General features: G+C 44.9%; 1 protein-coding gene across 2 annotated transcripts in view; it reads left to right on the top strand.

Annotated features, from left to right (window-relative positions):
• CNNM1 (cyclin and CBS domain divalent metal cation transport mediator 1) overlaps window positions 1–23,140 on the top strand; it is a 59,344-nt gene that overhangs the window by 31,219 nt on the left and 4,985 nt on the right. Inside the window, exons 4-8 of one of the 2 annotated variants that reach the window (XM_058697428.1) lie at window positions 26–195; window positions 1,904–2,003; window positions 2,410–2,457; window positions 5,579–5,641; window positions 13,809–13,972. In XM_058697428.1, the coding sequence (XP_058553411.1) occupies window positions 26–195; window positions 1,904–2,003; window positions 2,410–2,457; window positions 5,579–5,641; window positions 13,809–13,972 (545 nt within the window). The remainder of the gene's footprint in view (window positions 1–25; window positions 196–1,903; window positions 2,004–2,409; window positions 2,458–5,578; window positions 5,642–13,808; window positions 13,973–23,140) is intronic. The other variant, XM_058697429.1, reaches the window with a different exon arrangement.

Raw genomic sequence — 23,140 nt, forward strand, 5'->3', positions numbered from 1 at the left:
CTTCCTCCCTCCCTATCTCCCCTAGAGGTGGAACCCTTTAAATCTCTGTACCTTTCGGAGAAGATCCTGCTCCGGCTCCTGAAACATCCCAATGTGATCCAGGAGCTAAAGTTTGACGAGAAGAACAAGAAGGCCCCAGAACACTACCTCTACCAGCGCAACCGCCCCGTGGACTACTTTGTGCTGCTTCTCCAGGTGAGTGGGAAATTTGGAGACCCTCTCAGGGCAGGACAAGGGCATCTCCAGGCTGGAGAGGAATGGCTGTGCCTCCCCAGTGCCAGGTTCGAAGACTGAGCTTGCTGCTTCAGGGCAAGGCCAGTTGGGGAGGACGTTTGTTCATGACCCACAGAAGGGGCCAAGTATGATTGGCTGGTGTCCTGGGAGTGGTGGGATCTTGATGGCATTTAGTCTAACCAGTCAGCAGTGTCGATGGTGGGGTGGGGTGGGTACTTTTCCAGCAGAGGGGTTCTGTGGCTGAACTTCCAAAACCATTGTCCTATAGAATCCCAAATGCCTCCTTGTCTGCTTAGAAATCCCCAGAAATGGAACTGTCCATTGCCCCCCCCCCGCAAACTGTAGATGATTCTTGTTTAAAGCCCTTCCCTCTGTCACACCGAAATCTCACCATATCGGACTCCCACCCACTCCTTGCTCCACTCCCTGGAGGCATTGTGGAACACATCCATTCTCTCTGCCACACGTCAGCCTTTGCACTCTCTCAGATCTTCTCCTCCTTAATAGGACCAGGAAGGGAACTGAAGACCAGATGAAAGAGGTGCGGCATCTTCCTGGTGCTCACATAGGTACCATCGCTTTCTGCCCGAGTGCCTGAATAGGCCTGGCGTAAATACACGTCCTGTGTGGTTCCAGCTTGTGACGCTGCTGGCTCTCTGGCCAGGCTCCACCCTTAGTGCTATCACTGTTTCCCATCTCTCCTCAACAGAATCTTATGGACCCTAAATACAGTGATTGCCTTAAAATCTTAATTAAACTCAATCGACTTAGACATGGCCTCTCTTTGTTACAGTCCACCTACGGCCTGTCTGCTCTGACCCTGTGATGGGCCTCACATGCATCCTTCCAAATAACCTCAATAACATGACCTCCCTTCTCCAAAAGTAGAGATTTTCACTGCTGGAAATCAAGGAGGGTCTTGTTAAATTGTTGATATAACATAATGAACTCATATAATCTATTTTATGCTTAATGTAAACTTAACCATTTTCAAATAAAAGCTGGAGGGAGTAAAATGTAGTGGCAAGAGTATTGCTTCAGAAATTGGAAAGATCTGGCTTTAAGATTCCAGTATTGCCACTTCCTAACTAACCTTGACCAAGTCATTTAATCTCTCTGAGACTCTAATTGATTCTTCCATAAACTGGGGATAAAAGCAGTATGGGCCTCATAAGGTTGTGGGACTGGGTGAACAAGAATCTATGCGTGTGCATAACACTGTACTGGGCCCATAGACACACACTACATGCTACCCATTAGCTGTCATTATCACTGGTAACAAACAAGCTCCACACAGAATCAGATTTTGTCTCAACCAGACTTAGACATGGTCTACTCAGACCCCACTAAACCATTGGGTCAGTTTACAGAGCCCAGGGCTAGCTGGTGCCTGGCCATTCATCATGAAAAGGCCATCATAGCATGCAAAGAGAGCTTGGTTATTCAGGACTGGATGCTCCTTTATGGACTAAGCAGTTAATTTACTGCAAAGGGCTACTGAGGTTGGAGGCACTATTTTTGAAATGAGTCTGGACAGACTTCACATCTCCCTGGGATAAGAACGTAAGTCCACTTGTTATCCAGACAAAAGTGCTTAGGGTCATAGTCAGTAATAGGAGTGGAGGTGCTCGTACATGTACACCCTTAGCACAGTTCCTTCTTTCTCCAGGGTAAAGTAGAAGTGGAGGTTGGTAAGGAAGGCCTTCGCTTCGAGAATGGAGCCTTCACCTACTATGGTGTCCCAGCCATCATGACCACTGCTTGCTCAGGTATTCCTGTTCCCAAGTCTCAGGTTATTGGGGAAGCAATGGAATATTATAGGAAAGAACATCTGGGTTCAAGTCCGGACTCCTCTTAGGGACCCTGAACAAGCCATTTAACTTCCTAGGCTTTAGTTGCCCCCTCTGTAAAATGGGTGTAAGAGTCACTTTTTATTAAGAGAGTTTGTTTGTAGAAGTACATGGTAGACTGTAACATTATCAAGTGTTAGGAGTGGATAGTGGATATTTTTCCATCCGAAAAGACAAGTTTCTTTTGCTTTTTACACTTCCATCTGATCGCCTGGTTTTTGCAGGGTTAATTGGTACTGGGGGTGGGGTGGAAGAGGGGGCATTCCCATAAGAAGGTGTGTTTTCTGAACTGCCTCTGAAACACACTGCATCCTTCTGTCCTTAGATAACGATGTGCGGAAGGTTGGAAGTCTGGCTGGATCCTCTGTCTTTCGTATGTATCTCTCAAACCCCTCCCTCATCTGCCCCCATCGTAGTCCTGCCTCAGCCCACTCTGGGGACCTGGACTGAGCACTTTGAGCCTGGGCTGGGGCTAACACAAATGTTGGCAGCCTGTTTGTAATGCTCTGCCAAGAACACTGCCTCCTGCCAGGTACCCACAGACCACAGGTGCTTAGTTTCTGCGTTTGCAATGTTTTCTGCTGCTTCTCTGCTCATGGGCAAGTGATGAGTGACGGGGAGCAAAGTATGGGGGGGGAGGGGGTGGGGTGGGACACCATGTGTTGTCACATGCTGGGGAATGAAGGCAGGTGTTTGGCGTGCTCTGGTGGAGGTTCAGCCTTTCCTTCTCTGCTGTGATATAATTCACCCACTGGCCTTTATTTGAAAACCCTAGTAAGTCATTGCTGTGTCTGTGGGGTCAGTAGGAAGTGACAGCAAGATCTTAGGATGTAAGTCCCAGGCTGGTACAATATGTTGCTTATCTACATCTCTTTCCTTGTCACCACATCTTAGCTGGTAGAGAGCTGGCTGCCAGCTGGCTGTGCATGTGAATGGTGGGGGCTGGCCCAGGGCTGATGGCTGGTCTGTTCTGCCCCTTCTGTGCTCTACCTTCTTGCTGTTTCATGTGTGTAGTTATTGCCCTTGCGTTTAGAAGGCATGGCATTTATTGGAATGTAAGTGTGATCCAGAAAGAATTATTTGTCTAGATTGCCTATTAATTCACTGGTCTGAATTTTGCATTGCTTTCAGCTGTTGGTGTTTACAAAGGGGGCTATTTTAATGCCAAATGGGGTGTTTTCTCTTATTACAAAAGATACTTTACAAAGTGCACTATATCAGTATTTATCAGAGGGTTCCAAAGTTTGATATCACAATCCCTGGGATATGAAAGGTAGATACCATTTTAACACAGAGATACTGAAGAATTGCTCCAAATTACCCAGTGAGTTGATGACACCCAGATACATTCCAGTGTCCAAACTAGTTCACATAGCACAATGAAATACACATTTGAGACCCATCATGTTCCAGAATGCAACTTCTGTGTGGAAAGATTGGAACACTTTACAGTGTAATTCACAACCTAGCCCAGCAGGAGGCTGAAATGAAGTTGAAGTACCTGCCCATACCTAAGACATAGCCCAACATGAGCTGAAGATCTGTAAAATGTAAGATTATATGCTTATATAAGCCAACAAATCTCAAGTTTGATGAAGGAAGCTCATCATCTTAGAACAAGAACTCTGGATGGGTGAGGGATGGGCTAGAGGACCAGGTAAATCTTGGTTCTTTAAAGATTTCCATCCATCATATTAAGGATTGCTCAAAGTGGAGTAATTCCTAGGATTCTAAATGTTACTTACCTCTGTTGGCCTTGTTCTGGCTCTTTCAGAAGACCAAAGGAGGTGGAAACAAAGAGCTACATGAGACTTCCCAGCCCACCTAATTTGAATGGCTTTTCTTAAAAAATACATGTGTGTGTGTATATATATATATATACACACACACATATATATATTAGAAGTAGTAGAAAGATGTTATCTGGTTTCCTCCCTCCCTTTCTTCCTGTCTCTAGTTCTTTCTATCAAAATCCTTCCATTTTATAAGTGAGACAGGAGTAAACTTGCAACACTGACCTCTCCTTCAAAACTGGTTAACTAAAAAGTAGCATTAAACTCTTTCCCTCACCTCACTTCTGAGCATCTTTATAAATCTTCAGAAGGAAAAAGAAATCGAATTAGCAGTATGGGTATGGAAATATTTTCTGTTGTCCACCCCCCCCAAGCCCTCCCCAGTGTGAAATATCTGCCAGGGCCTCCACACCTCACAGTTGTCCCAGATGCGTCCTCAGCCCAGGGATCCAGCTACCTGGCATCTTTCACTGGCCAAGAACGTCAACCTGAAATCAAAGGAGAGCTTAAGACAGTAAATTCTTATAAGGTCTTGGTCTAGCAAACTACCTCTGTCCTCAAAGCCAGCCTGTAGCTTTATTAGCCTTTGAAGGAGATAAATGGGATGACAGATTTGCCAGAGCACTGGTCCTGGGACCTATGCCTTGGAAATGAACTTGAGGTTATGAGTAAGTCCCCCTGGTTTTCCTGTGTAGGGCAAAGGGAACACAGCCAGCACTGTCTCGTCTATCTTGGGTCTGATTGCCAAGAACCCAGGAGGACCACAGTGAGCCTAGAACTCTGAAGAAACCAGGCTTGAGCTCAGGGTAGAGGGAACGGCTGCCCACAGGGTGAGGTAGGCAGGGATAGACTGTCTCCTACCTGTTTGGTGGAGTATACATTTAATTTGCAGCCCAGGAAGCTCTAGGATGCTTCTTGAGACTATGGAGTTTTTTATTCCAGTATGTCTTACTACATTAGGAGCCAATATTCTTCGACATCTGGTGTTAGAGTAAATGATTATCAGGTAGGTATAAAGCTCTCCCACTCCCCTGCGTATATGGGTAATTTCAGTAAAATCATCTGGTGCAGCAGATAAGGCTACAGAAGTTGCATGTTTCGGTGTGCTGTTACCTGCAGACTGATTTCATTTAGTCCCCAAGGAAGGGGGCTCTCAGAATAATCGTGTAAGAACACGGAAGACAGATTCCCAGACAGAAACACCCCTCGACCTAGCAATGCACCATTCTTCCCCAGTGCTGTGACCACCGAGGAGCTCCTAGGAGCCTGAGGCAGGAGGATTCCGCTTCCTTAAGGCCGCCCCTTGTAGGAGCGTGCACTTTGCTTTTAGCCTTCCCACAGGTCTGGCAGTTGGGAGAGCCTGGTGCTGATGCGGTGCTGGACTCCCAGTGCATTTGCTGGCTCAGAGAGAATGCCGCATACACACAGTCCCTGCCAGGACACTGCCTGTTCTTGACAGGTCTCATTCCCTCTAAGATTACTGCACATCTTTTCAGAAGACTTTCAACAAACTCTGTTTTATGTTCCTCCTTCTGGAGAGTGACTTTGTGAGAGGATGCAATTTCCCTGTTTTCAGAAGCGAAGAAATGTAACGTTGTGAAGATTCAAGAACAGCATGACTTACACACTTTGCTCTTTGTCTTTCTTTTATGTTTATCTTCCCTTTTGCATCTCACAAATCCTTGGCCCTTGACTCTTTAGTGCCTGTCTCTGTGTCTCGTACCTTCGCCTTCAGCAGAGGGGACTCTCTGGCGGGCTCCCCAGGTAAACATGCATGGGTGTTTCGGGTGTCCGTAGATCCTGTAGGGTTCGCAGGAGGCCTTTGGTCTCCGTCACCATCCTGTGAGAGAACTAGTCTCTCCCAGCAGGCACGGCCATGACTAAGGCATAGCACGCCACACAGGTAACACTCATTTGCACATACAGCCCAGGGATTGCTGGTTCAATGGTGACACTTGGGTTCAGCTCCCCGGGATGTCTTTGTGTGTGTACAGGGAGAAATGATGGGCTGAGAGATGGTGTGAGCTTTCCTGTCATTTGTCTGACTGCAAAATGGAAGATGAGGAGTGCAGCAGGAGAGAAATAGAGACAATGGAATACTGTTCTTTATTACTACCTGTTTTTCCTCCACCTTTTGTTCTATGTGGTCTCTGCCTTTAGCTAACCCATCCTCCTCCTCCTCCTCATAATGTTACCCAGTAGTGACCATATTCTCTCTGGCCTTACTCATACAAAGAATATGTGTAAAACTTTCAAAACAACTTTTCATTAGGTTTAACCTCTGTTGTTAATTAAATAAAAGATGCTGGGTTTCTTTTTAACTGGGTCAAGCAGCTCCTCACAGAACTATATAGTAACTCAAGGACTGAGTAGAATGTAATACATCTAAATAAGCAATTAAGTGTTTGTATTGTTTTCATCTCGAGAGGTTGCTCTCTTAGGCTCATGGAGTAAGTAATGACAAAACCAAGAATTTACTTGTTAAAAGTTAGAATGTGAAAACACAGTCCAGTTCCCTGTATCCTCCACATCTGCTCCCTTATCCCAATGCTACAGTATGATTCTGAGGCCTTACCATAACCTCAGTCATCAAGAATCCAGTTATGTTTTGCTATCTGTACAGTAGACCCTCAACTTTCAAAAAGGCTATGCCCTGACACCCCAAGCCCCCAAGTTTGCAATTTCAGAAATATTTATGTTGACTCCTGCTTTCTCCCAAATCACATTTTTCCCATCAAAAATCATCTGGTTCCCATGTTTATCTGTACAAGACAAGTCAGTCACCTTCTCAGATTTCACCAAGGTTTCCTCTCTCACTTAATGGTGATCTTCCACCAAGAAATAAAATTTTTCTCACTTTGTGAGAGCTCATGCCTTCATGATGACCATAGGCCAGCTCAGTCGATGTGGGATGCCGGGCTGGTGCCTTCACCAGCTAACTGGTCTGCTTCTGCCTGCCGGCACAATTAGAAATGACCACATCATGGACCTTCAAGATCCTTCACACTCAGGGAGTCTCAGCAAATGAAGAGTGTGTTATGAAGTTTCAGCCGAAACGGAAGATGCACATTTTTCAACCAAATAGGATCAAAGCAAGGTTGTAGTCTCCTTTTAAATAACCCTCAGTTAACCAGACAAGCCAGTTCATTTTAACTTTCCGGTTAAAGGAAGGTTCACTCTAGTTCATTGATATTTATTATGAAAAACTTGATGGTAACCCAGTTGTCAGACCAAGATGAGGGTGATTCGTTCCTGCTGTGTGACACACACCCCCTCAGGAGCTGTTGCTACTTCTAATGCAACCCTCGTTCGCGCCATCTGCCCCTGAGAGCTCTTTTAACCATCCCGCCTCATTTTCCATGACTGGCTGTTCAACCCAAAGGAAACTGGCAGGCCACACAGCATGGCCAGCTTCTTCCAACCTTCGGTTTACCTCTGCAGAGTGGAGCAGTGACAGTGCAGGAAGAGGAAAGAAAAGTCATGGGTGCCTTGCTTCTCCTTTGATTCTTTCCTCCTCACCTCCTTTCATCCAGTCCCCTTTTGCCTGGCCCCATACTTGATTTATGATCCAGATACAGTTATTTACATATATTACGTCTTACCCCCATCTTACACAGAGGAGTTGAGAAATCGTGGAAATCAATAGGGCCTTTAAGTTTAAAAAGAACTCTGTCATTTTATTTGATCCCCACAACCACCGTAGGAGATGCGAAGGAATTATTGTTGGAAAACAACAGATAAGGAAACAGGCTCCGAAAACTTTAAGCCATCGATCAGTATCACAGGTATGGTGACGAGGTGGAAGGGTGAGGACTGGAATCCAAATCTCTCTCTATTTTTTAATTTTACGTTTATTTTTTTCAAATTTTTCCAATTGTTTTTTATTCTTAACCAAAGTTTCCAATTGGAAAGAATAAGTCACAGGAATCAAAGGCAGAGCATACTCACATGCAGTCAGTGATAGTGTGATAGTGATGTAATGAGACAGATGGTGGCTACCCTTGTGAACACAGCATCAGATATAAACTTGTCATCAGATATAAACTGAGTTGTACACCTGAAACCAGTATAACCGTGTGTCAGCTATACTCAAAAAAAGAAAAAAGTTTCCAGTTTTATTGAGACATAATTGACATACAACATTGTGTAAGTTTAAGATGTATGTGATATGTACGGGTATGTATTGCAAAATTCTTTCTTATTTTAAATCCCAGTGTAGTTAATGCACAGTGCTATATTAGTTTCAGGCGTACGATATGGTGACACGTGGCATTTAAGAAACAACAAATGAGCAAAGGGAAAAGAGACAAATCAAGAAACAGACTCTTAACTATAGAGAACAGTTCAGCTGATGGTTAACAGAGGGGAAGGGGTGAAGGAAAGAGGGAAATAGGTGATGGGGATCAAGGAATGCACTTGTCTTGATGAGCACCCGGTGATGTATGGAATCCAAGTCTTCTAGGTCCCGCTCTCTTATTGTCTGGACCTGGCTGCCCCTCTGAACATGGGCATTTTGTGCCGCCTAGAGGGCTGTGACTTATTAGCAATTTGAAAGCTGTTGTGCTAATGAATTATGGTGCTCACAGTGGATGGAGGCCACCAGTCCCTGTGCCAAATATTGCCACCATTGTCCATAGCAGTTTCTTTCTATTTGAACTTTAGGTTTGAAATAAGGAGAGCGGAGTGGTTTTGTGCATTGCTTCTAGTGCGTGATGTAGTTAGCCAGCTTTGCAGGTGCTTTCATTTAAAGAGTAAACTTCTGATCAACCCACTGAGAGTACACGGCTCCATTGCAGTTACCATTCCCTCTCCCCAGAGTCATCCATTTTTTCTTTCCCCAGGGGAGATGATTTTGAGTTTCCCATGACAATCCTTCCAAATCCACAAAAGCACAGAGGCAGGAGAGAGGTCAGAAGCAAGGAGTCTTTTTCAGTGTTCAACTGACCATCTGAAATGCGCTTTGAGATCAATGGGGACAGTTTCCTCCCAGAATATATAGGGAGTCTCTAAAAATAATCCTTTTACTTTGTGAAATGTGGTAAGTGGAAATATTCCTTTGGTTTGGCTTTTGTGTAGTAAACATTTGGGAACCATTAAAGCTCCATGTAATGTGAGCGAGTTCATCTGGGCTCCTAACTCGGGCTGATTTGCAGAGTTCACATTATAGCTCTGACAGAGAGCTTTTGGCATTTGGTTGTCTGATGTTGAATATTACCCCAGAATGATGAATTTTAATATTCCTAGTTTGTACTATTCTAGGTCTATGTAATTAAGCTCCCCATCCAGTCTGGGGAACACAGATGGCCCATGGCACAGTGACCATGACCAAAGAGGGCTGTTCCCCCTTGCCCCTCACTGATGCTCCAAAAGATAGAAGCAGGAAGCCACTGAAGCCTACTTTCCCCTTGGATTCCCAGACTGAAAAGGGAAGTGGGGTATTCTTCTGTATCATGGGTTCTGCTCCGGGTACAGGTGTCATGAGTGAGGCAAGTGTCCCAGAGCTGTGTATAGAGTCATGGGGCCCCATCTATCGGTGCAGAGGAGATTCCATCCAGCCCCAATTACAGTGTAAAGTCCTCTTCTGCCCCCTCTCCAACCCCACACCCGATTTTACCCCAGGGCCTTCTCCACCCAACCTCAATAACTCTAGCTTACTATCTAGGACAGATATCCCTTGTAGACTTACCATGAAAGGGCTGTAGGAATGAGGTCTATCACACTTCTCCCCAGCACTTAGGAGTCTAGAGCAGAAAACCCTGCTCCCCACCGCCCAGTCTCTCCAGGGCCAGCTCGAGGGTGTAATATAATAGCAACAGTGAACAAGGGATATGTTGGCTGTTCCCTCCTGTTGAGGGATTCTGTGGTCAGTTTTATGATCACTGTTTGATCAGTCCCCTCTTAGACCTCTCTGACTGTAGTTAGGATTTTCCTCTTTACTCCCCCAACTGGGCCCCTGCTCTTAGGAAATGCCAAGGGGAATTATATACAACTTGAACTAGTTTGCCATGCTGCTGGGACACTCGTCTGTTACTGATTTCTTCTCTTTTTTTTTTATTAAAAGCATTTCCATTCCCCTTGCTCAGAAACCTCTGAGTGTATGTGCACAATTACCAAGATGCCGAGTCATCAGCGTCCTACCTATTGAGGAATGTCAGGCTCTAGGACACGAAAACATTGATCTTGCACAACACTCAGATGAGCTGGGACTTTCTTTGTCATGAAATGAGGGCTCTTTTCCTTTTAAAAATTGCTTTTATAGGCCTGATCCTTGTAAGACAGTTGTATCTTTTGGTGTTGGGAATCCTTTGGGATTTTGAATAAACCTTCAATAGCATTGTTCTGACTTTAAAAAACAAAACAAAACATGTTTCTCCTCCTAGCCCAACTGCGATCTTGCTTGCATGTGACGTGTGGTCCCGGTGAGTGACAGCAGAGTGGCAGTGAGGACAAGAGCCCTGGGGGGAACGGGGATATAGTGGTGGCCCCTGTGTCCAACAGCGTGCATGTGGTTCAGGCAGAGCCTTCTATGGATGGAAGTGGTCTAGTACATAGATGGGCCTGTGTTTCTCTGCCATCCTTCTGGAATGTGCCTGGGATTGTGATATAAGGGATGAGGCTGTGGAACAGCAAATGTGGGGTATGTCAAGCCTGTGTCCCACCAGGCAAAGTGGATGGTTATCGGGGAGAGATGGTTATTTCTCAGGGAAGCTGCATGCACAGCCCTGCTCACACTCTGTCCCCTTGTTCCAAATGGACTTGAGGTAAGGTAGGGTAGGGTACTTGACCACCAGGTCAGGGTAGGGTTTTCCACACTCCACGCACACGACAAAGAAGCCCCCCTCCTACAGGACTGCTGGCCCTGCTTTTCCACAGCAGCTCCCCTGAGGAAGCACCATCGACTTACTTAGCAGCCACCACCCCAGAAAAGCCACAGAGGGTCTGGCCACACCAGAACCCATCAGCTTGTTTTCAAGAGGCCAGAATGAGAAATGAAATGCATATTTTTCTGCCCAATCACCTGGGTGCTTTGCTCTGTTCTTTGTGGCACCACCACTGTCCTTCTCAGTCCTTGGTCACTGTGGAGGGGGGGGTCTGGCCTGCCATCAGCCAGTGGATAGGTAGGGCCCTAGAGACCTGAGTCCAGGATTCCTGGTTTTACATGCTTTTATTAAACAGACAAAGTGCTCATTTTCCCTGTGACCTCTTCCTCGAGTTACTGAGCCAAAGCCTGAGGCCTCTTGGTACCCTGGATTCTCACTGCCCACTCTCTGACTCTCTCCAGCTACAGTTTTGGAGTGTCCTTCTATCCACCCCTAGCTTCTTGGAGAAGTCAACTTCCCCAGAATGGCTTTAAGTTGCAAAGGAAAGGCTTTCTAATCCAGGATGATTTGAGAGCTCTGAAATCTTTTTTTAAACAAAATTTAGATTCTAAATAAAACCTCTTCAGTGGACCCTTAGGTGCTGATTCATTTATTCTGTACATTTTTATTGAGCACCTACTCTAGGCCAGGCACAGTGCTAGGTACTGGGTGTACAACAATGACCAGAAAAGACCAGGTCTTTGCCTTTATGGAATTTAGCACTGAACTGAGTAGACGTAACAAGTACAAACACATAATGAATTAAAATGTGTGAAAAGTACTTTGAAGGAATGAACAAGGGACAGTGATAGAAGAAAACGGGAAACCTCAGTTCAGCCAAAGTCTTCAGAGAAGTTGGCTTTCAGCTGAGACCTAATGACTGAGAGCCAAGCAGTGGGGGTGGGGGTGAAAGGGGCAGGGTGGGCAGTAGAAATGCCATCCTCCGAGGTGGTGAGGGAAGGGGAACACTTGCATGGTTGAGAGGAGCAGAGCAAGCAGGGGAGGGGAAGAGAGTTCCCAAGATGAGACCAGACAGGAAATCGGGAGTCAGGTCATGGGGGACATTAGGGATGAAGCAAGGAATTTAGATTTTATTCAGACTAAATAAAAGAAAGCTTATTTAATGTGCTTCTGGCAGCTGAGGTGATCATAAGCTTATAAGCGGAGAGATGGGACTGTAGTCCAGGTAAATGGGACTTGAGTGGGGACAGACATAGATGCCCAAGGGCTTATTATGTCAGAAGTAGTAGAGGTGAGAGGGCCTGGTGTGGGACTGGGGAGCGGCAGGAGTCAAGGGCTCCCCCCAGGTTCCTGGTATAAGTGACAGAATATATGTAAAGGGCACTTACTGAGAAGGGGAGGCTGGAAATAAAATCCTCAATTCTATAATCCTATCAAGGCAGCGATTGTTATGGCTCTAATGAGAAAAAATGATTCAGCCTATTGTTATTTTACCCTTTGCACTAGTTTGCCAGACAACAATAACAGCTTGCAGCTAAACAGACCATCAACCCTCAAGGACTCAGCTCCAAATACATGCTAATCAATTATCTTGATTGATGGCACCATTATCTCAGGAGACAGAATTAAATTCCCGAGGTCCTGCCCTAGAAGAACAAGGAGCAGAATCTCTGAGGAAGCGGACTCTGCATTTGAGCCCCTGAACTAAATCTGTGTCAGGAGAGGCTGACGGCACACCCTCCCCTTTCTGGGAAGAAATGCAGAGTGGCATTTGTTGGGAAGCAGAGGGGTGGAGGGGGCTTGACAGTCTCTCCTTCAGGTTTATTCTGCGGTTGAGATTCTGCTAGGGTCACCACAAGACCCTCTCTTCCATTGATCTGGGGAAGATAGTTCATACAATCCATTTTGAAACCAAGTGATGTGGTCTTAATGGAACTTTCCCTAGGAATGTTTCTTGAAAGTGGTTAAAAAAAACAAAAAAGCAAAACAAAACAAAACAAAACTGACTCTGAACATTGAGATGCCTTTGACAGAAGTCCTGGGGGTTATTCCAGTATTCTGTTCCCCCACCCCCACTTAGGCCTAGATGGAATCCTGCCCTAGACACACTTTAGAGGACCCCCGTTTAGTCCTTCTTAGTCCCAGCCCTCCATGTAGGTGAGGAGTTCATAGGACCAAAGAGATGTGCCCACTGAGAGCCCTTGTTCTTCCTTCGGGACCACATTTCAGATACAGAATCCTGAAATTCCTCACCTAAACCTCCCGGTGGGGGCGGGGGGGGGGCGGATAAGGAGGCTGGGAAGCCCCTAGGGTAGGGGCCATTTGTCTCCATACAACCCTGTTTTATGTTTTATATTTTAGCAGAAAACTCTAAGGAGTTGGAGTTGGCCTTCCAGGTTTTGTTATGTTATATTATGTTACGTTACGTTACGTTACGTTACGTTACGTTACGTTATATTATGAAGGTATAGTTGTCAAGGACAAGGATAGAACAGATTTTAACAGTTTATTCATGTGATTTGAATAGGTACCCATGTGATTGAATAGGTCTGTGGGTCTCCGTTTGTCCAGTGTCCTGCCAGTGTTTAGGGCAGACCTGAGTTATCCCTGCCAAAATGGCTCACCGTGGCAAGGGTTGGTTCTATGTGCTGTCAAACCCAAGGCCTTTGCCTTTGTAAAATAAGGTTCGTGAACAGAGTTTATATCCTGATAGAGGATCTCATGCTTTGGAGTAGCTAACCACGCTCACAGCTCGGTCCTCATCTCCAGCACTTAACCCAAAGACCAGAACTGAGAAAGGCTGTGGACCCCTCTGCCCCAGCCCCTCCCTGGTGGACGTTGTGGGGAGCAGGAGGAGCCTGCGCAGAGTGGAGCCGTGAGTTCCTGTAACAAACTGAGCATCTGGGCTCTGACGGGAAGGGTGAGGGCCTGGTTCTACCACCGCCTAGAAGTCCTGTGGGCCCTTAGTAAACAACACCTCTCTCTCTCTCTCTCTTTCTCTCTCTCTCTCTCCCCCTCCCTCTCCCCATTGCTCTTTCTGTTCTCCTGTCTTTTCTCCCCACCCGCCTTTCCTTGCCTTTTCTCCCTCACCTCTCCCTCACTGTCTGCAGTAAACCGGTCCCCTTCTCGCTGCAGCGGGTTGAACCGCTCTGAGTCTCCAAACCGCGAGCGCAGTGACTTTGGGGGGAGCAACACCCAGCTGTGCAGCAGCAGCAACAACCTCTACACTCCCGACTACTCAGTGCACATCCTCAGCGATGTGCAATTTGTGAAGGTAACTGTCCCGGGAGGGCCATCCCCGGCTTGCCAGCCGGCTGGGGAAGCAGGACAGGATGTGCAATCCAATGCGCCAAGATAACGCTGGGTGCTAATTGTTCCCTGGCTTTACAAGGGCCCTGTTTTCGGTTAGCTTGATTACTAATTTGTCACTCTTTTAAGATCTCCTGATCCCCATTTTTTGTGTGGGGAAACTGAGGCATAAACCAGTGCGGAATTAGGTTGCCTGAGACAAGTTGCCAGTGAACTGTTTCTTTTGAACCCCCTGCCATTGCCACCAGGTTGATTTGTTTTTCCGAGATAAATTTGCAGGTGATTAATAAACCAAGTATATGGAAGAAACCATGCTGTGATTTTCCATAAGATAGTATATTTTTATGTCTTTCTGTTTCAAGTCTAAAATGCAGTTTGGCACGTATGTTAAGCAAAAACCCTTTGTGTAACCATTACACCCTTAGCAATCACTGAGCTCAGTGGAGCTCGGAACATCCATCACTTTGCACATGCAGGAGAGAGAGGCCACAGTGCTCATTGCCTTGTAGTTAAAGGGCAGGGGAGGCCATTGCTTCATACCTCACATTAAGATTGGTATTGCACAGAACCCTTCTAAAATGTCCTCCTTCTCGTGCTTTGATAGGTTTTATTTGCTAGCATTCTGCAAACTGTTACATGCCTGGAGTGAGCCCCATTTATCCAAGTCCAACAAAACACCCAATGAGTTGAGTTGGTATATCTTGTCCAGTCGCAGGCTGGATTATGAGAGATATATTTATCACAAAGGAGGGAGGAGGTTCTCTCCTTCTGTCCAGAACACAAGCTCTGATAATTTGAGAGCAGTGTGCACTGCCTGGCTTTCTGTGTTCCAGAACTCTGCAGATACCCTGAGGTGAAGATAGAAACATAAAGATAGAAAGTTACCAAAGGGAGGGGCTGAGCCTGGAAGGTGGGGTGGGATAATAACTGTTTGTGGGGTGCTCTGTGCATGCGCTTTGGGACTCCTTTGTCTGAATGATCCAGGTGGTCTGATCACCACCCTGTCAGGTAGGTACTACTGTCATAACCATTTTAGACATGAAGACATTGGAGCTTGAGGAGTCTAAGGTCATATGGCTGGTGAGTGGCAGAACCAAGCTTTGGAATTCAGTCTCTCTGTCTCCAGAGTCCAAACCCTCAAAACCCCAGTCTTTAGGAAGAGTTGTGGGAAATCAGAGTTGAAGGAGCCCCAGGAAGAAATAACTTGTGGCAACTAACCCAGCAATACTCATGGGTGTGTGTGACTGGGGACACTTAACAAATCTAATGTGACACTAAAGTTAAACCTCAGAAAACTGAAGTCCATGATTCTCCTCCCTGCCTCCTTGTCCTGAAGCCCTCTCATTGCAGGCCTTCCTCAGAAGTGGAGGTAGGAAAAAAATGAGAACAGAGAAACTCTTCTGGGCTAGCTCTTCCTGGTTTGTAGTACTGCTCACATGGTTTGTGGAAAAAGAACTTGAAAGTCACAATATGAGTAAGCGGTTCAACAAATATTGACTGAATACCTACTCTGTGCTTGATATTGACACGATACTATGGTGAACAAGACCATAAGCTCCTGCCTTCCTAGAGTTTCTGTGCTAGGAGGGGGACAGAGAGAATAAACAAGTAACCGCATCATGAAGAACCTAATTTCAGGTAGTGATAAAGGCTAGGAAGGTAACAAACAAGGTAGCGGGATAAACAGTGATTGGGCAGAGCTGGCAAGGGGTTTCCTTTAGGAATGGTTATCAGAGCAGACTGACAAAACAACATTTTTTCTGGGACCTGAAAGGGGAGGGGAGGAGAATGTTCAAGAGAGAAACCACGGAGGCAGGAAAGAGCTCGGTGGTCCGTGGATCTGAGTGCTGGTACGCAGCGTGCAAAGACAGAGGCCGGCATGAAATGACAGTGGACGGTCAGCAGCAATGTTGTCTGGCATCTTTAAGCCAGAGGAAGGCACTTCATTCTATAAGTGCACTGGGAATTTTCAATTAAGTTTGTTTCTTAGGTCTTCACATTTGTCTTAGTTCAGGCTGCCATAACAAATAGTCATAGACTGGGTGGCTTAAACAACAAACACTTCTTTCCCACAGTCCTGGAGGCTGGAAGTCCAAGTTCAAGGAACCAGCAGATCCAGTGTCTGGTGAGAGCCCACATTCTGGTCTGCAGATAACCATCTTCTCCTTGTATCCTTACATGGGGGAAGAGACAGAGACAGGAAGCAAGCTGTCTTCCTATTAGGACACTAATTCCGTTCGCGTGCGCTCCACCCTCAGGACCTAACTTCTTCCAAAGGCGCCCCCTCCACATGTCATCTCGCTGGGGGTTAAGATTTCAGCATAGGAATTTGGGGCGGGGAGCGACATAGACTTTCAGTGCCTAATGTTATATATATCCTAAGTTTAGGAAATCAATATGAAGATTTTGCTTGCTGGTTTGGGGAGGAGAATGAATGAGAATTTGAGGCATCCTATTTAATGACAACTGGTGAGCCCAGAGTTTTCTGGAACATGTCTAGGTGTGCCTGGATTGGGGAGCACTTTCAGGGGATGAATTGGACAGCTCCACAAAGAGGAATGTGTTAAGATGAATACCTGGAATGGAGTTTGTAAGGATTTTCTTGAAACTTACAGATGAGCTCATGGATATCCATGCCTAGAACATAAGGAAAGGGGACATTCTACAGCTAATGAGGAACATAAAAGGGAAGTGTCTTTCCTGATGTTGAGAACCCCAAACCCGAGGTCAGTTCTCAGGTGCAGGTGTCATCCTTTTGGTCAGGCCAGAGGACTTTGCTGTGACCCAGGGCGGCTAAGTGGCACAGAACATGGTCCCTTTTCCCACCTCGACATGTTGACATTGAGAAGACTAAATGTCAAAAGTAGAAGTTGAGGGGAGGTTAGAAACCAATTAAAGTATTATTCAGAAACCTCCTTCAAATCCTTGCCGCAGTCTCTTAAAAACTTCAATTGTAACAATTCTATAGAAGGGAACTTTGGGAGTTCAAGCTCTTGTTTGAACGTGCACTTGTTTGTTTTATTTTGGTACTGGTTTTCTCTTTAAAAAAAAAAAATATATATATGTGTGTGTGTGTGTGTGTGTGTGTGTGTGTATGTATATATAAGTTAAGTTGATGCCTTAGACTAAAGTTGAAAATTCCCTTCTGCTGATGTAATAGACTTGTTAGGGCTACCCTTTTATTCCCCTCACCCACCTGCCCCCCTACCTTTTTAACAGAGGGGGAGCTTTTGAGGAAGCTAAAGACTGTCGAAGAGAGGTGTCCTCACGGCCCAGGCTCCTGTGATTGGCTGCATGGAGAGCTTGCAAGGGGTTTTCATGTCCAACAAAAGTTCCAGAACATTATTAAGTCCGGAAGTAATTTGACTTTAAGATAAGCTTCAAAATTAGAAAGTTGTATCTAACGATTATCTGGGAGAGATATTAAAGCCACTATTAGTCATAGTTAGTAAATTATGAATGAAGGTACCAAAGAATCCTTATAAATTTTTTAACAATGCTTTTGGTAAATATCATCATTAAACTAAGACTATTTGGCAGATGTCTTATAGTCTAGATTGTGTAACCGTGACCAAAATGCCCCATCACCATCTGGTGGCAGAATCCCTAAATTGCAAGATGGTGTTGTGAGAGATGAACTTCATTAAATGATAGGAGTCATCACACTGGTTGAAGGTTAACTTCTGGACACGTTGGCTGCCAACTCAAAATGTCCAAAAGTGTACAGTTACTTCGGTTAGTTTCAAGATAAACAGGTCTCCATTCCTTTGTAATTTAGAGGATGCTTGAGTTCCTAACTGGCTACCGTGTAAGAGAAGACAATTTGAACTCAAGCTGCACTAAGAAATGCCTGTATCTACAGTAATAAAGAGAGAATAAAAACATGTTGGCTTTTGAGCAGTGGTTTGACTTCCTCAATGAGCCAATCAGTAGGTTGAGCATTAACGAGGGATCTAGACACCAGTGGCTATACTAAGAAATGTAAAACATATCCTCTGCCTAATGAGTTTAAAATCTAGTAAGAGAGAAGAAATGTAGGTTAAGCAATAGTGACCAAAGCAGGGTAGTATCTAATTGATTAAGAGTTTGTGTGACACCTATTTTAAGCACTGTATTGCTGCAAATGGACCAGACCTTTAAGAATTAGGAAAGAACAGGAGGAGGGATACCAATAAACAGGCGTATGGAAGATGAGTAAGCACAGTGCATTCAAGGGAGTGTGAAGAGAGAAGCTGGGCTGGCCCAGTGGTTCTGCGTGCGCGAGCAGTGGGAGCACCATTGGGCACAAGGCCGGATTATCAGAACTGGGCAGAGAGATTCAGGTTGATCTGGTAGACCTCTGCTGCCCAACACAGTAGCCAGTAGCCACATGGGGCTGCCAAACACACTGAATGTGGTTCGTCCAAATTAATGTGCCGTGCATGTAAAGTACACGTTGGATTCCAAGGACTTAGTACAAACACAGAATGCAAAATTCCTCATTAATACTTTTATATTGATTCCATGTTGAAGTGAAATTGTTTTGGATATGTTGGGTTAAACGAAACACTATTGAAATTAATTCCCTCTATTTGTTTTTACTTATTTTTAATGTGACAAGAGAGTTTTCAATTACTTATGCAACTCATTATATTTCTATTGGACAGTACTGTTTTAGATAGTAAGAAATTCTCGGATGGTTGAACAAGAGAAGCAAGGTGATGAAAAGTGATGCTTGAATCAAAAATATGAAAAAATAGTAACAATAAAAGAACTGAATTAAAAAAAAATAGTAATGCTTGAATCTAGAAAATGCAGCTGGTGAGAGGTTGTTTCCTGAACACATTTTCTAGAGTGGTGCCTTATCAACAATTTCTCTCAAGGTGACAGATTGACATGTCAGTAGTTTATGATTATGGGTTTTTAAAATATATATATTTAAAAAGAGGAAGCATTGTGAAAACAAGGCTGTGAGACTTAGGGAGAAGGTAACTAGTGGGTAGTACCTTTCCTTCTATACAACCATCCACCAACAGTATAGGCCCGCCCCCAACCTCTGCCCCTACCCCTGTACTGGGCAACCACCCTGCTCCCCCTACGCAGAACCATGCTTCTTCCCTCTAATGTTAGGTCCTGGCCGTAGCTGTCTGAATCTTCCCTCTAACATCATTGACAAGTGGTTATTTAAAATCCGTGTGAATGCCTCCATGACACGGAACTCAGTACCTTATAAGGAAGGAGTACATTTACTCAGGATTGTTACCAGATGTAATGCTTTATTCCCAGCTCATTCTTTTCTCCAGAACAATGCTTAAAGAGGGTTAGAGTTCCCGGATCCTTGCTCCCAGGTTCCTGAAGGGACATATCACTTTTTCTTAAGAACAAAGAGAGAATGGTACAGCTCACTGTGCATGTGGCCTGGACAGAACCTGTCCAGAAATAAACTAAATACAGCACTTTGCAACACTCCTGAGAGGCTTCTAGCTTGGGCAGAACAGCTAATGTCCCAACTGAGCCCATAAATCCATCTCACAGTCAAACAAGAACACACCCCCTTCCTTCTCCCTTCCTCCTGTCTTCCCTTCACTCATCACCTCTGCGTCTCCGTCTTCCTTTTGTCATTGTCCCTACTTGGAATCTCCTTCCTTCCCCTACTTTGTCTTTCACTTTATTTTCTTAGTTACGGATTTACTTCCCTAAGACCTCATCCTGCCTTGACAACACCTCCACTCACTCCTACTCTGGGGGCAGAGGGACCATTGCTCCTGCCCCTTCCCCACCTCATGATGTGCCATGCACAGTTTAGATGAAATGAGATGATGATAGATTTGATGCCTTTCTTCGAAATGTATGCCCATTATAGAGTTAACTTGTGAGAGATCAATGTGGACGTGTTTTAAACAGTCATTTCTAACAGTTGGATGGCAGGTTCAGTGGCGTTATCTCATTATCACTGGGCCTCTGTTACAGGCCAGCTTGAAAGTGGCAACACTGGGACTAAACTAGAAGCCAAATCTAAACTAACTAGTTAACCCAAAAAGAGTAATATCAAGTACTCTGGTGAGCTTATCGAGTCGTTTAGGAAATGTTTCTGTCCTTTAAGCCAGAAGAACCTGCAAGACTCTAAAGAAAGCTCCACCTTTGGGAAGCCCATGGACACATTAGAGAATTGGGTTTGATGGTGACACTGGTTCCAGTTGTGTGCCAGCTGGTTTTCGGTCATCAGATGCCTATAGACCCCAAGCTACAAAGCAGTTATTGGGACACCTCCTCTAAAGGATTGTGAAAGACAGCCTAGTGCAGCCAGGCACACCCACTCACAGTGCAGAGCCCAGGCTGAGATCGTTGTCCCTGAAGAGCAAGACTAAAGGCCTTTAAACTACAATATCCAGGCTACAGGGGCACCATTGTTAGGCTCTGGAGTTTCTCCCTCTGAAAACTTGGAGCTTCATAGTCTCACTTCCCCTGCCACCTCCCTGGCTCCCATGAGTGAATAGCACTTTCCCAGGCAAAAACCCATACAGTGGGGACAGTGCCCTGGCTAGGACTCTGAAAGCTTGCTAACTGTCAAACTTGAGGCAATCCCTCAACATTTCTGGACCTCATTTTCTTATTTGTAAAATGGGGATCAAAAGAGCCCTCATGCCTACCCAACACAGTCACTATGAAGAGCAAAGGGGTAACACATACCCAAGTGCTCTGTAAGCCATAATATACCCTATGGATGGAAGGTTCCACCCTCCTATCCCAACCTCTACCTGCAAGAGCAAGCTCTTATGGGTTAGTAACACTAGCACTAGACCTCCCACCCACATCCTAAAACCTAATATCAGTTCCATCTCTTTTATGAAATTGATAGCACTTCCAGTAATATATATGATTTCCAAAAATGATATATAATACTTTAAATAAGAAATTTAAAAGAAATTGCAAACCAATTCAGTGAAAAAGCAATAAGGCATGAGTTTGTTACCGTAAGTAAATAATAAATTTATCTGTGAGCTTCCTGGTCATAAAAGCAAAGAGGGCAAACGTAGTGGACATTTGTGTTCTCATCAAGTATATCATTTTTCTAGAGAAAGGAACTTTTTCCTGGGAGTAATTTCTTGAAGTATTTATCAAATGGATTACTATAGGACTATGGAAGACATCAGAAAAAAATAGTACATATTGGCCTCATCTGCAAGTTTTGCCAGTTTATGTTCTTCATATGGAGCTTTTTTTTTAGTTCAGCCCTGTATGCAAGCTGGGGGTCCACTATGAAAATCAAATATCAGTGAAGGCAACTATTAAGGGGAGTGTAGATAATAATTGGTTACAGGGGCATTTCCAAGAGTCCAGAGCATTGGACTCACCCGTGGTGTGAATTGGGATCACCTGGGGAGCTTTAAATAATCCAGATGTCTGTGCCCCACTCTCAGAGATTTGGATATAATTGCTTAAGGGTGTTGCCTGGGTATCAGGATATCTTAAAGCTTCCCAAGTGATTCAAATGTGCTGCCAAGGTTGAGAACCACTGTCCCGGGAGGCATGAATAATTAGTGTGTCACTTTGATCCTTTCTCTGAAACACTGCAAGTCCCTGAACCATCAGTATGGGCAGCATCACAGTCAATTGATGGTGAAATCTCTAATACACGCCTGATGTTCTGTGATTGACTCAAGGTAAGGTTTTAGTCTGAGGGTAGGCTCCAGAGTTGACATCTCTTGGGGAAATTTTGGAACCTGATTTCTCACTTCCCAACAAAGGGGGCTGTAAAAGTCTACAGTAACATTGAATCTATTGAAGACTTTAGGCAAATGCTAAGTTGAGACCCCCATCGTTGCATGCCATAAAGCAGAGAACATGCCATTTGGGCCTGAAAAATATCAAAGCCAGTTAACACTTTGCCACTTTATCCATCTGAATCCTTTAAAGGATTCAAAACCTGAGTAGGAGGACTGTGTTTGATTTTAACTAGGTCTTAAGTCAGTGGTGCTCAGAGTGCAGTCTCCAAACCAGCTGCATCAGCATCACCTGAGCACTCGTTAGACCTGCAAACTCTCAGGCCCTACTCCAGACCTAGCAAATTAGAAACTCGGAGAATGGGGCCCAGCGATCTTGTTTTTAACGAGACCTCTGGGTAATTCCGATGCTGAAGTTTGAGAATAACAGTTTTAAACTATCAAGAGAACTATCTTCGTCCCCTCTAATGGGCAGTAGTATAGCTAGAAGCTTGGGATCTCTGCATGTGGGTCTCCCATACAAAATGCAAAAAGACATACATTCTTAATTGGTGTTTTGTGAATAGATTAGTTGTGCTTGGAATTTGCTCGATCCTCATGCGAGACATCCTGAAGTTTGTTAGAGAAGAAAAGATTGATAATGTCCAACAAAGTAATGAGTTCCCAACTTGAGGGGAAATAGAAGATTTCTCTTTATGATGAGAAAACATTGCCTGAATGGTTGTCGAGGCTACATATTTTGGTGAAGATTATAACCTAACATTCAGGATGAGTGCTAAATTTTTAAGCATTTTGGGGTAATTAGAGGACCATAGGATCTAGAAAATGTAGAAAGAACATCAAAGGATAATAAAGCAGAATAAAATACTCAATAAAAGTGACCAGAGCAACAGCCTGTACAGAAAGGAAAGGAGAAACATAGGTGTATGAGGAAAGCAGAAGTGGGATGAGCCAGAAGTGATGGAGAGTCACCCCCCTGAGAATGTGAGTACTGAGCTGTCTAGGATTGACTCCAGGACTTCAGTTTGAGCATCACCCACAGCCCCCAGGGAGGCCAGGCATCCAAGCCACCAGGGAAGGGAGGGTCTAGAGGGCAGGTGCTGGAGAGTGGGCAGTTGACAAGGGGCCACTGTTAAAAGAGCCCTTGCCAGATACCAAACCAGCTTCAAGCCGCCTCCGTTCCAACGTGGAAATCTTAACCATTCCCTCTCCTCTTACCAGCCACACAGCCTTACTGTTCCAACATGTAATACCAATCCTGCCCCGAAAGGAAAGGGAAGGAACATGAACAGTGTGTGGTTTTGCCTGTTCTCTAGCTAAATGCAGTGAAGAAGGGAGGAAAACATTTGAGGTGACCATAGTGCTTGAGAAGACATGGTGTGGCACTATGTGCCATTGTCACTTTTCACCCCGTGCCATTCATGGACTCA

Source organism: Neofelis nebulosa, chromosome 13 (assembly GCF_028018385.1).
Source record: "Neofelis nebulosa isolate mNeoNeb1 chromosome 13, mNeoNeb1.pri, whole genome shotgun sequence".
Classification (NCBI taxonomy): domain Eukaryota; kingdom Metazoa; phylum Chordata; class Mammalia; order Carnivora; family Felidae; genus Neofelis; species Neofelis nebulosa.